This window comes from Tachypleus tridentatus, chromosome 9 (genome assembly GCF_004210375.1).
Source record: "Tachypleus tridentatus isolate NWPU-2018 chromosome 9, ASM421037v1, whole genome shotgun sequence".
Classification (NCBI taxonomy): Eukaryota; Metazoa; Arthropoda; class Merostomata; order Xiphosura; family Limulidae; genus Tachypleus; species Tachypleus tridentatus.
This window is the reverse complement of record NC_134833.1, coordinates 133,108,282-133,121,756: the sequence shown is the minus strand read 5'-3', so window position 1 is coordinate 133,121,756 and position 13,475 is coordinate 133,108,282. Positions and strand designations below refer to the sequence as shown.

At 32.9% G+C, this 13,475-nt stretch overlaps 1 protein-coding gene across 3 annotated transcripts in view; it reads left to right on the top strand.

Moving 5' to 3' along the window:
* Nucleotides 1–2,382: 2,382 nt before the first annotated feature.
* Nucleotides 2,383–13,475, top strand: part of LOC143226413 (histone-lysine N-methyltransferase SUV39H2-like) — a 65,431-nt gene continuing 54,338 nt past the window's right edge. Inside the window, exons 1-2 of one of the 3 annotated variants that reach the window (XM_076457347.1) lie at nt 2,383–2,539; nt 7,982–8,884. In XM_076457347.1, the coding sequence (XP_076313462.1) occupies nt 2,515–2,539; nt 7,982–8,884 (928 nt within the window). In that variant the 5' untranslated portion in view covers nt 2,383–2,514. Of the gene's footprint in view, nt 2,540–2,561; nt 2,623–4,694; nt 4,788–7,981; nt 8,885–13,475 lie in introns of those variants that run through there. The other 2 variants (XM_076457348.1, XM_076457346.1) reach the window with 2 other exon arrangements.

Below are 13,475 nucleotides of genomic sequence, written 5' to 3'. Positions count from 1 at the left end.
GTGCATACATATCTGGATATCTATGTGCTTTGAATGATTCTGTTTTTTTCTTTATATTTGTGTGCTGGTGTGTTACTAGTGTTGGGTATGTATGATTTCTTCTATCACTGTTTGGGAACCGTTCCAAACATGACCAGAATTGCATTGAGTCTGTTTCATCGTTTGTTAGAAACAAAAGTTATCTTGTTTCAATTACTTATCTTCATTGCATATCCTATTTCATAGTGTATTAACGTGTATTTTAATTGTTGCGTTTCCGATGTTCATATACTGTCTACACAGTCCTTTTATCATTTGTAGCAGTTGCGTGTGCGGTTGCCATTTGCTCATGTGTGTATTTTTGGTATATATTTCCGAGCCTATTCTCTGGGATCATGCGTCTAGAATGATTGGATACATTGCACTTTTTTGTTATCAAACCAGGTAATAATTGGTCTAGTGTAACTGCACAGTCATGCCCCTTCGCTTATTCGTAGTTCAGTTTGGATCTATTTATTTGTCAAATTTTGTAAGCGGCGAAACAAAAGACATGTTGCATTGGTAAGTGATTACTATCAATATCGCAACCTATATTAAATGAACATTGATGAGATGAGATCAGACAGTGATCTGCTATATCACTGGTATATCGTTCCGATGAGTGTGTTGGGGTGGAATCGTTTAGAAGGGCTAAATTTGGAGCATCCATGAAATTTAAAAGTGGGCGGCCACTTGTCTGCTTTTAAAGTTTCAAATGGGGCCCGGCATGGCCAAGCACGTTAGGCGTGCGACTCGTAATCTGAGGGTCGCGGGTTCGAATCCCGGTCGTACCAAACATGCTCGCCCTTTCAGCCGTGGGGGCGTTATAATGTTACGGTCAATCCCACTAGTTGTTGATAAAAAAAGTAGCTCAAGAGTTGACGGTGAGTGGTGATGACTAGCTGTCTTCTCTCTGGTCTTACACTGCAAAATTAGGGACGGCTAGCACAGATAGCCCTCGAGTAGCTTTGTGCGGAATTCCAAAAAAACAAAGAAGTTTCAAATGGATACATAATTCATTTTAATTTAAGTTATATTATGTAATATATTGATGTTTATCATTTTTATGCGTGAGTAATAACAACCAACTATATTTATATATGTATGTCCGTGAGGTAAACATTTACTTTTATAATTTCTGTTGATGTCCATGTTCGTATACAGTGAACAGTTTAGATAATTATTGAACTTGTTTGATCAAAAACAGAAATTTACCAGATATTCATTTTTTCCGTTGCCGTATTTTATTTTTATAAATGGATGAAAAAGTTATTTGTTTTCTGCATATAACTAACACTTTTTACACTCGTAAATAAAAATGAATTTACTCTTTATGAATCTACATTATTTTTTCTTTTCTTTTTTTGCCTAAAGTAGGTCAGCAGTTCGTGGTTTAGCCAACACCAAATATATGTTGATGCATATATGCAAAGCCCTGATTGGATGTCTACTAGGCAAATCGTTATATGCCTAAAAAATGAACGAACGAATGGGAAAACATTAATTTTATATTTCTTAATATTTTATTTTATACATTAAATATATATCATATACATGTTTTTTTTATTTTTAAAAATCATGTAGATGCTTGAGCATATGAGTATACACGGCAGCTGTGCCACTGGCAGTGCGTTCCAGATTTACAATGTTAAATTCTGTTGTTAACTTCCCTGCAGTGGATTATACAGCACAGATAACACACGTAAATTTTAAGATCGAAAAAGTAACAACAATGAATGCTATTTTTTGCTGTAGATATTGCTGTTTTACATTATTGTAAAAGTAAAAAACGTTAGTAGCACAAGGTAAAGTGTCCTTAAAATATGGAATATGCTTAATTTGTCAAATTATTACTTCAACTTTTATCAGACACTAAAGGTTCCGAGGAAATCATGCACAAAAAGTTAATTACCTAATAATTATACTTATTTTTAAGAGGATATGATGAACTGGTGTGCCGGTGGCTAGGAGAATGAGCTCCCTATAAAATTATATCTGAAACTATTTTCCTGACATCATTACTCAAAAAATTGAAAATAACAGAATACAACAGGATGATGCAGACGTTAAATACTAATTCAGAACATATATATTTTTATATGAAAGGAGGAATGTATAGCATAATCTACAGTATTAATTACCAGACTGCTGCTCGTTTATAATATAGGAGTAGATCTGTCTGTTTGGCAAAAAGAAAAAAAAATTGAATCTGAACACGAGATATTTTTGTTCAGTTAATGTGTTTAGGTTTAGAAATGATAAACAAGTTATTTAATCTTAGTATTTGAACCCCAGATTTAGGTAGCATTGAATTAATTAATAATATCAAATGCAGGTTAAAATGTATTTGAATAATTACATTATAAGTTGCAGCCTTTTCGGTTTTTAACTTAAAATGATTTATTAAGTTATAAAATACTTACTGGCGCGAAATCTTTAGTTTCATCTTGTACCAACCAATCACGAGGCTCAGTTTTCTGTACCATGTGAGACAAAATGGACGTTGAAAGTACTATCAGTGGTAAGTGATTCTTATAGAAGTCGTATTGTGATTCTGTAACCTCTTTGTGAATGTTTAAATTCTTTGTCATGTAGCAGTTATGTGTAGTTACATAAGTAACAATAAATTTATTCAGTATCTTGTTACTTAGTTTGATCATATAGTTTATAGGAAATGATGAGCTGTGTCGTCTGGCGCTACGTGTCTGTATTAGTATTGCTGTTAAGTGTTCCTTTCTTTTTTTTTTTTTTTTGTAAGTGTTTATTATTATAAATTTAAGGCTTAGGATGTACATTAGTTAACCAGTGAAAAGTATTAATAGGTTTTATTGTTCGATGACCAGTAAAGTTAATTCTGTACAAAGTGATATTTGTATTTTATTTATTTATATTTTTTACACTAATGAAATAACATTAATAAGTTTGAAGTAAATATGTTCTCACGATCTATGGTGTCAAATGTTACTTAGTTTTACTGTTTGTAGTAAGTAGTGCTAGTACTACTAGTACTATTGCTGTAGGTCTACGAAGGTTTAAAAAGTTAGGACGAACCATCTTGTAAATAAAACAGCCCAACGATTTAACTAAGCTTGATATTTTCTAATTCCGTTTGAAAACTTTGTGATTTTGTTAATACATAAAACTACCTTTATCAACATCAGTAAATTAGATCTTTAGAAAATTAAGCCTGAAATTACTATAATGTAAATTTTGAAAAAGAGCAAATGTGATATTGTTTTTGGGGAAATGGAGAAAAAGACAGTTAAAGGACATAATATTGTAAAAATTAAATTATATACAATTTGTTGAGACTGAGAGTATGTGTGTAGGGGGGCAGGTAATGTATTCTTCCAAAGTTGGCAGAATTGTTCAACACAGATGAAGTAGTTCATGTAGTTTTGTTGTCAAGCTGGAGGAGTATTTTCTCATATTCATTCAATTTGTTATCTACTAAGGAGAGTTCTTCAACAATTATCTTAGTTGAGCCCAACGTTTTCCTTTCATGTATTTTATACATTATCCAAACCATTCCATATCAGGTTTTCCTCATTGTACTTTTCTGACCTGCTCATTCTTGATTTTTAGTCTTTATCCTGCTTCGTTCTTCACCTCCATTACTACTTCTCTTCTGTTCCTTGTTTCATCATGCTTTTATCCTGGTATCGCTACATTCTGCCTTATGAATGACATTTTTCTGGTCACTTGTGGGGGGGTTCACTCTATCCTCTTGTATGGTAATTTGTTCCAATTCAGTCCATTCTTCTTTCTTGATGGTGTACATTAGTAAATAGCACTTTTTTGCCACTGGTTTCTGTGCCCAGCTGCTGGGATGGTGGACCATGAAGGCATCTTCCTGAGTGTGCTCAATTTCTTTCATTTGAGAGTGGGGAAATGGTGTTTTGACACTGTAGTTGGTGTGTACTCTCTTCCTACTGAAAACCTGATGTACAATTCCAGATGCTGCTTGGTAAAATAATAGATAAATCCATTATATGCAGGCCACCCCTCTACCTGGTAACTTTCTTCCTACTGCTGTCTGGATTTTACTTCTTGAGTATGCTGGTGTTTGTTGGAGCTGGATTGGCCAATATGTTCTCATGCATATGATTATTCTAAGACTCTCCTCCAGTGCTGCATGGTTGAAGTTGACCCTTCGCATTGCATTCCACCTTCCTATTGTCACCTGGATTTCAGGTTCCCAGGTGACTGGTGTTGGTTGTGTGCTAAATCTGCATGAATGGGCTGGCCATTTTTTGAAATGAAAGTCCTCTTTTTTTTTTTTTATTCTTGAGCTGAGGTGAAGTTGATTGGGACCCTCCTTCTACTGTAGACTGGGTGCTCCAATGTTTTCAAGTTTTGGACTGGAATTGACTCACTAATTATGACATGATGCACACTAAACACTGTATATCATTTGATGTGTTCAATAAGTATTGGATATATTCCTTGTTTGCCTGATTGAATGATATGTAAAAGAGTGGTACTTTCCATGGACTATTTTTGGATACTTTCAGAAGGGTGCTGATCTAGGTAAAACTTGCATGAGTCTTCCAGATAAGTGTGGGATTCTAGTTATTATGTGAGAGAGATAAGGTATTGTGTTGCAAAATATAATTTTATTATACTGATAATATATTTCTGATAAATACTTACCTCATCTTGCATTTCCAGTGCATTTATTTTGCCTAATCTTGAAGTGAATATTGGATTCTTTTGAACAGAGGGAGCTAGCTGCACCAGGATGGTGTGTTGTGCCCTAACTGATGAAGGTGTTTGGTATTTCTTGCAGTTTAGAAATTTTAATTTAAATACCAGGAAATATTTTGTTTATGAAATGCTATGTATGATACAATTAAATGCTAGGGTTTGAAGGTGAATAAAAATGTTATTAGAATGAAAACATACCATATACTTATTTTTTGTTAGTGGATGTCTTTACAAAGATTCAAGACTTTTAGTGCTGGATGTATGTGCCATAATATGAGAAAATGATGAATGTTAGAAAGATGCTAAGTAATATATGCTAATTGCTAATCAACTTCAGTATTCTGCTAATCAAATCCATCAAGCTATTGTATCCCTTATGTAAACATGTGAGGGTAGGTGGGGAAGGGGGGTACCAAGGATAGCGATGAGCAAAAATCACACACACTGAGGGCAGCACTGAATGAGAGAAGTTATCTATCAAAAGTATATTTTCAGTGTAGGAAAAGTATAATTGATGAAGTTCACATTTTTCTTTTTCTGGCACCTTTTTTAAGCAAAACACTCTTAATAAGGCCTGAACCTGATTTCATTTCCATTTCAAGTTTGAAAATTTTCACAGTTTGTACTTGCATTTTTTCCTTGACATCTAAGGCATCCTTTGCTTTTTCTAGCATAATTAGTATCTAATAACATCTTTGTACAAGTAACATTGTGGCATAAAATTAGTCTTTAATCCTTTTTAAAAAGAGTCCATGAAATTTAGCAAACATTACTTTCTTTTGAAACTAGCAAGGGAATTCTCTATTGCTTCATAAAGAATTACCCAATTGTTCAATACATGACTTATTTTGTGAACTTTAAGAAAATTAAAATGATGCACACCAAACACATGGGGAATTGTCAAAGTGTCTTTTGAACTTTCCAGATTATGTGAATAATTAGTATATAGTTGCCAAGAAGTTTTCTACATCAACAAATGATTGAGATACACTATCTTTTAATGTCAGTTCAATTCTGTGGTAAACACCGTGAATGCTAGAAGCTGAAGGCAATTATCATTTTTCATTTTTGTAAACAGTGTGTTGGTAACTTTAATATTAAAATAGTGTTTCTCTGCTAGAATTGAAATCTATCCATTATCTTTGAATACATCATCAGTGATCTCCTTCAGATTATTTGTACCAACATCATCAAAGATATCAGTATTTTGTAGGGCAACACAAATAAACTGGCATACCTTGTTTGACTGTTCTGATGAAAATCATTTTTTCTGAGCCAGTTTTTCTTGCTTCACCTCCATCATCAGACACTTCAAAAGCTGTTGCTGAATGTGAAATTACTGCTACTTTCTCATTAATGGCTTTTGCATTAATGTTAATAATTGTTTTTACTCTGTTGGCATTGTCAAAATTTGAAATTAGTTGTACCACATTTTATTTTTGCACTTTAACTAGTTTTGAATAGAAACACGGGCTGTTCATCCATGGCATGCAGTAAGTAGTTTTAATAAGATTTTGAAAGGCTCTTTTATCTTGTGCCTGCAGAACTACATTTATCTGAGGTTGAAATGGAATGGTGGATACAGAAGGACCGTATTTTGCAGTACCACTGGTGCCAGGAATAATCTCATGATCTTCAAGCAACTTTTTAAAACATTAAAAACACAAAAATATAAATGTATTGATTTTGCATAACATACATTGTAATAAAAGAATTTAATAGCAACAGCAAAATTTGAATTAATGAAATAAATGGATAGTAGGATCTATATAAAAGTTAAGTAACCAAATCTGAAGCTCACAAGTAATTTGATAATCAACTGAAGTGCCTATCATCGCATCAGACTTGAGGAAATTATTTATAAATGCATGCAAAATCACTGATGCTCTTAATCTAAGATAAACTTAGATATATTTCTGAATGTTTTTAACATGCAAGTGTCTTTAGAACAATTTTTTTACGTCCACTTTGAGTAGATTGTTGCAATTTTCATACAAACAGGTAACATTTTTCAAGCTATACATGTAAAGACAAACAGTAAAGGAATATTATGGTAAATTTAGTTAATGAGTTAAAAAACAATGTAAAATATACACACATACCTAAACCAATTTGGTGTTTTTCTGAATTCAAATGGTTAGTGATAGTACTTTGATATGAATTCAGTAATCTATTCTTGTCCACCTTCTGCTGACTATGTTCTTCCATTTCTTTTCAGATCTTTTTACTGTATTAAGTACATCATTTGTACCAACTTTTTGTTACAATGTGAGGAAGAAACTAGTTTGTTTACTGATATTGTATTTGCCAAATGTTGACAACAAAACTTTTGTTGGCTAAATTGAGATGTTTGCAATTGAAAATGAAAGTAGAGCTGAAATATGATGACTTCTGATCAATATGACACCTTTATAACCTGTGGTCATGTATAAAAGTAAAGTAGTTTGTCAAATGTAGCTTAGGTCATGATCAAACTTATTAAACATCTTCTTTCTGTTCTGAATTTACTAATAAATAATAATTGCTTTTGTAATTTTAAACTTTAACACATTTACTTTATTTTTCAGTTACAAATATCAGATGTCTTAATACAATAATATAGTTTGAAAATATTGTATTACTGTGCATGTTACAATGCTAGTGTAAGCCAATTAAAATTTAAGTATTGGAGTTGCAGTAGCCAACATGATCCTACAAAGTTATTTGTGAGCTTTTTTTTTGTAATCAAAGTATATTTGATTGTGTGAACAGCATCATTACAGACTTGACAGGGGCTCTTATAAGCTTTTGCAAAATCCATGCCAGTATGTTGATGCTAGTCAAATTTGAAGATCTGTTATAGAGTTAAAATTGGATTTTGATACCTCTGTAGACTAAGCATATAAAAGTCTTTAAGTATTCTTTTACTTCACATAAAACATAATGGCAATATTTTAATTGCTTGAATAGTTGAAATGCAGTAATAATTTGAAACATTAATTTTCATTAGTTGGTTATTTTCATGACCTTAATTGATTAGTTTGTTTTACACTAATTAATGTTCATAAGTACTAGATTAATCAATTAGATTTTTCAGCTGTAATACTGAATAAAATGTATGAGAATTGTGCTGTTTTCAGAAGTTAGTTTTAGGCTATTTTAATGCCTACATTAATTGTATTAGAACTAAGAGGTTTAACTTTTTACATATCATAACGTGTTTAATAACATTTTCTTCACTGCATAAAATCTGAAATTTGATGTTTATCTTTCACAGAGCCACAGTCATGTGTTTCAGGATTCCAGGAAACCAGAAGTCCTCAATTTAATCTTTCTAATGGTGATGCTGACTCTCTAATTCTTCATCCACAGTCACAAATTAGTTTAGGGGATGAATATGTAATGTTAGAGAATAATATTGGTCTTGATATTGAGTCTGACTTTACTGATTCATTTACCTCAACAGTTTCAATGATGAAAGGAGATTTCTTGGATTTCCAGGAGGAAGACACTGAAAATATTGACATTAATTGTGTGGATAGGCCTAAAGATCTTCTAGAAATTCCTTTAATAGGAGAAGTTCAAGTAGACTGCCAAGCAGATATGAAACAAACTAAAAAAAAGCTAGAAAATGAAGCTTCTTCAAATGATGTTACTCTTGAAACGTTAAAGACTCCACCATCCATTGAGAGAGAAACTGGTGATAATAATGCGTCAGAAAATTGCACAGATTCTAGAAGGAACAATGTTAAAGTAACATCTTTGATGTCTAAATCAACCATTAATGATGAAATCTCAGTGAGCTTGGCTAGTGAGGAATCTGAAAGTGTATCAGAAAGAAATGTTGAGGAGAAATTAACATTAGAAGACCAAAGCCCTGAACCTCACCAGATAGAGGAAAATAAGGTTGAGTCAATTCTTCCAGCTACATCTGAAACTACGAGCTTGAGAAAGAAAGTTTTACTTGAAAAGGATTTGTCAGTAAAAAGCAATGAAAATCATTTGAAAGAACTACTAACGGTAACAGTTCCGTGTCTTCAAGATACTGAGGATTTGAAAAAGCTATGCCATAAAATGGGACTGCACATGACAGGAGTTTACAGACCAAAACGAAGAGTTTCTAACGTTAAACCATTTTGTCCAGATTTGTCAAGTGAGAAATCGAAAAAAACAATGAAAAGTAAGTGAGAAATTTAAAATCATTATACTTAAGTTTGACACACTTCAAAATGTAATAAAAGATATCGTTCTCATTAGTACTTGTACTTGAAAATTTTTACAAACAAACTAGTCTTACATCAGAAATTTTACTTACAAACTGCCTGCTAAAACACAGTATCAAGATCTTAGATATGACTTACTCTCTGCATCATGCCAGTTTATTTTTAGACAGAGTGACCAGACTTTAAATGTATTGGGTGAAAATGGTGGATTTTTAAAAATAAATGTTTACACAAAAAATTGTAGTTGAGGATTTATGAGAGTTTAAAAATGGCCTGTGAACTGACAAAATGTTAAATTTCGTCTTTTCCAAAATTGTAAGTTTGTTTCTTTTTATAAGGCTGTTTAAATTCTCTTAACATTTGGAATATAATTGTGTAACATTATGAAACTAAAATTTAACCTTGGTCACTGATGAAAGAAGAATATGAAGCTTCTTTATAGGTTAGATCTGTTGAAGCCCAATTACACTATATTACATACATTTTGTTCCTGGATAGTATGTGTTATTTCTTAATTGCTTATGTTGCAAAAGCAACAGAAAATGGCCATTATTCCCTTCAAACTTTGGTTTTGTGACCTGGACAATGAAATTTAGAAATTAACCTATTTTCTATGTAAATATGGACAAATTTGCACATTTTCATTTACATAAGGTCTGAATAAAACAATATATGAATCAAGATTTACATGTATTTATACTAAAGTTATAGAGAAATGTTTAGAAGTGAGTAGTTGTTCGAGATTTGCGACTGTAATGTAAACCACTTTCACGTATCAGACCCCAAATATAGTCTCCCATCATGTTTTCGTTATATTCTCCCAGGTCACAAAAACAAAGTTTGAAGAGAAAAGTGTCTTTTTTATTTACTTTAGGCATAAGCAATTGAGAATTAACACTTTCTGTCCAAGAACAAAAAAAAAGTAAAAATTTGTTACATAGTGTAATTATCTGATTACCAATGCTGCTATTTTATTCCTCTTTTGAAAATTCTGTTATGATACTTTACTGCATAATAGCTTTTCTTGACTTGTGTTTGCCCTCTATATGCACAATTTTTGCTTACTGCTAGTGTTGATGTTCTCACTTACATGTTTATTCATTTTGTAGCTGCACTGTGGCATGAATATAGGCATGTGACATTCCTCCACCAATAGGAGTGCCAACACACACTCATAGTGCAGCTCACTCTCTATACCATTAGAGTACTTTTTATCACTTTTATTTATTCCAGTGTACAATTGGGCTCTCATTTCGTTTTGCGTTTTTATATTTTGTTAACACTTTTCAGTTAACTTTATTGTGTATTGACAACCTAGTTTGCTGTCATTTCATTTCTGCCTACTTAGTTTTTTGTGGAATATTTTCTTCCTACTTTCAATATAGTGAACTCTGACTGTCACATTGCTACAGTGATTTCAGTTATAAATCAGGTCACTGATGATCCACGTACTGATTTTCTGTCTTAGGGATATGCACTTTTTACTGAGAAGATCTTGACCATGATACGTTTCAAATTGAAAACTTTCATGTAGCCTGTTGTGTCTCCATAAATGTGGCTGGATATGGATATTACATTACTGGGTAAATCAGGGCAGGAGAGTTTGGACAACCTGTTTCCACCTCCTTCCTTTGCAGTGCAACCCAATGCTACCTCTTTGGATTTAACTGTCCTTCATTTGTTTTTTTTTTTTGGAAATGTGAGTTCTAACAGAAGTACTTTATTTTTCTCTTCCCATTCCATTATCTTTCATTGAATTTCCTTCCTTTCTCCATGGGATACCATTTCATGCCAGTATCTCTCAGAAGCAGTTCAAAAGTTTTTACGTAGTGATGCTTTTGAATAAGTACATCATTTTTTCTAGGGTTCTATTCCAGGCATTTGTGATTCAAGAAAGATGGGACCCATCCATCCTAAACTGTTTCATTGATCTCCCTCAGCTCATCTTGAAGTCTTTCTTTTAGCTTGATATTCACCTGAATATTCCAGGTCTCTGGATGATGAAGGTTGAGGTCTTGGATGCATACCTTCATATGTCATCTCTCCAGTATCAAGAAATTACTTTTGTTTTAACAAAGGCCAACTTTTCCAAGTTTGAGCTCTACCCTTTTCAGTGTGTGCTACTCAATCAATAGAATTGATTGGATTCCATCCTCCTCCTTTCTTTTTTGCTTCAAGCAGACTTTGTCTCATGACTGAACACAAACAACACTTCAGCTAGCATTCTTCTGTCTCCTTCCTATCTTGATTTGCACCTATTCAGATGTTTTTCTTACAGGATGGGGAATATATACAGGTTCTCAGGAATCATTGCTCATTGGACAGTAGTTGAATCTTCCCTTCACATCAGACTATTGGAACTTATTGCAGTTTGTCAGACTTTTAGATCATTTTTTTACTTCTGATACAGAGCCATTAGACTATTGTCCATTTTGACAATTCGACAGTTGTCTCTCATATCTATTGATAAGGGGGCACGTGTTCACATTTGCTTTGCTTTCAAATGTTAAATTTTCTTTTCTGGCCCTGGTCTCAGCAAGTCTGCCATCTTGCTTCTCACGTCCTGGGCACTGTGAATCTTGTAGTGGATCAGTTATTTTGTCTGTACAAGATTGTACCCATAGAGTTCTGTATTGCTCATTAAATTTTTCTAGGGTTATTCTTCTTCTAGATGCACTTGCCATTCATCTCTTTTGATGTTTGGTCCCACATCTTTAAGCTTTGACAATAGATGCTTTCAGTCAAAATTGGACCAAATTCTACCTTTATCCCTATCCTCCTATTCATCTTCTCCCTCCCATGTTCTCTTCTTGAACCAAACCACTCCATGTCAGGTTCTTCTCATTACCCCATTCTGAACTATTTAATTGTGGTTTCCAATCCTGATCCTCTTTCAGTCATCTCTTCCCCTCCCTTATTTCTTTCACTTTGCCAATTCCTTCTTCATCAACCTCAGTCCACCATATTTTATTCTCCTATCACTACACACTGACTTCATTTGTGGAATTTGTCTTCTCTGGTAAGTCGATCTGGACTCTCTTCATGTAATTTTATAATGGGAGAAAAGTGTACCTGGTATGGATAGGTTGTGGTCGCCCATGGGTGTGATCTTATATATTAAAGTATCACACTCCATGGTTCCTGTACAGGTGTCTTAAAAGTTCTTAGCTATATAACTTTTGCATTATTCCCTTGGATAAGGTACGATATTGTGAGTTAACATTTTCCTGAGCTAAAAATTTATTTGATTTATACTTACCTTCTGTCACACTTCCTACCTATTCTTCCCCTTTCTGGTGCTTTCTTATGATTAATCTCGAGGTGATGAATGTACTTTACAGTATAAGTGATGTCAGCTATACTAGGGGGGTGTATCATTCTGATATTGTCGCAGTGTTATTGGCATGCTACGGTGCAGCCATAGTACATGTGTAAAGACATGAGGACAGGTGGGAATGTGAAGGCTAGTGATGAGTGACACTTAATAATCAGTACAAGTACGTTGTATGCAAAAAACAAGAATTTTTAATGAAGAATTTCTATTAAAGATTTGTATTTGAACTTGATTAGTCTGATTCACTCTGCTTGTGTGAATGCCAAGTGATTTTTCATGTTGAGAATAAAAATACTTATATTCTTTTACAGTTTTCAGATTCTATTCTCTAGAACCTTCTAAATGAAAGTCAAATTTTTCTTTAGAAAAACTTAAGTTATTTTCTCTATCCTAATGCTGTATTGGTTTGGTCCATTTGATGGATCTTGTAACCACCATAAAAAAGTAATAAATCCAGAGTACCTTTCTTTGTAGAAAGACTGCAGATTTTAACAGAAAATTACAGTAATTTATTCAAATAGCCTAGTTTGTTGATATACACTGATGATAAAATAGTCTAATTAAATTTTGAATATAAGTTTAAACAGTCATGGCATGTACACTTTGACCCTCATTTGTGCACGTAGGTTTGACTCTCTTCTGTTATGCTTAGATAACTGATATATCATTTAAACAACATCTTTGCCAGTTTATTAAAATAAGCTTAATCATTATTATCCAATGAAGCAGTTGTATATCTGTATATTTTAATAATAAATCTGTGGTAAAACAAAGATGGCTGTTTCTAATGAGGTAACTTGTTAAGGTAATGGTTTGGGAATTCTCTATATTTTTAAATAATTAATTACTGCCATTTTCATTTAAAAAATTTTGTTTAAAAAATGCAAATAGCTGTACATTTTGTTAATTGAGTTTCAATTTGTAATTGAGTATTTATACACACAAATTTTAGAACTATTAAATTTTCAAGATAATTCTGGAGCTAAATTTCAGTGCCTTCTAAGGCTCTGGAAATCCTGAATTTTTTCTTTTATGTAAAAGCCTTGTAAAGTCTAGAATTTGCATGCCAAAAGCCTTTCACTTCCATGCACCCTTCAATTCATATGATGTAACTGATTCTTGCATACAAAATATCATGTGACAAACTTCCTCCAATAATACTGCCACACATTCATGTGACTCTCTCTCTATTATTGTTTGTTTTTTTAATTTTG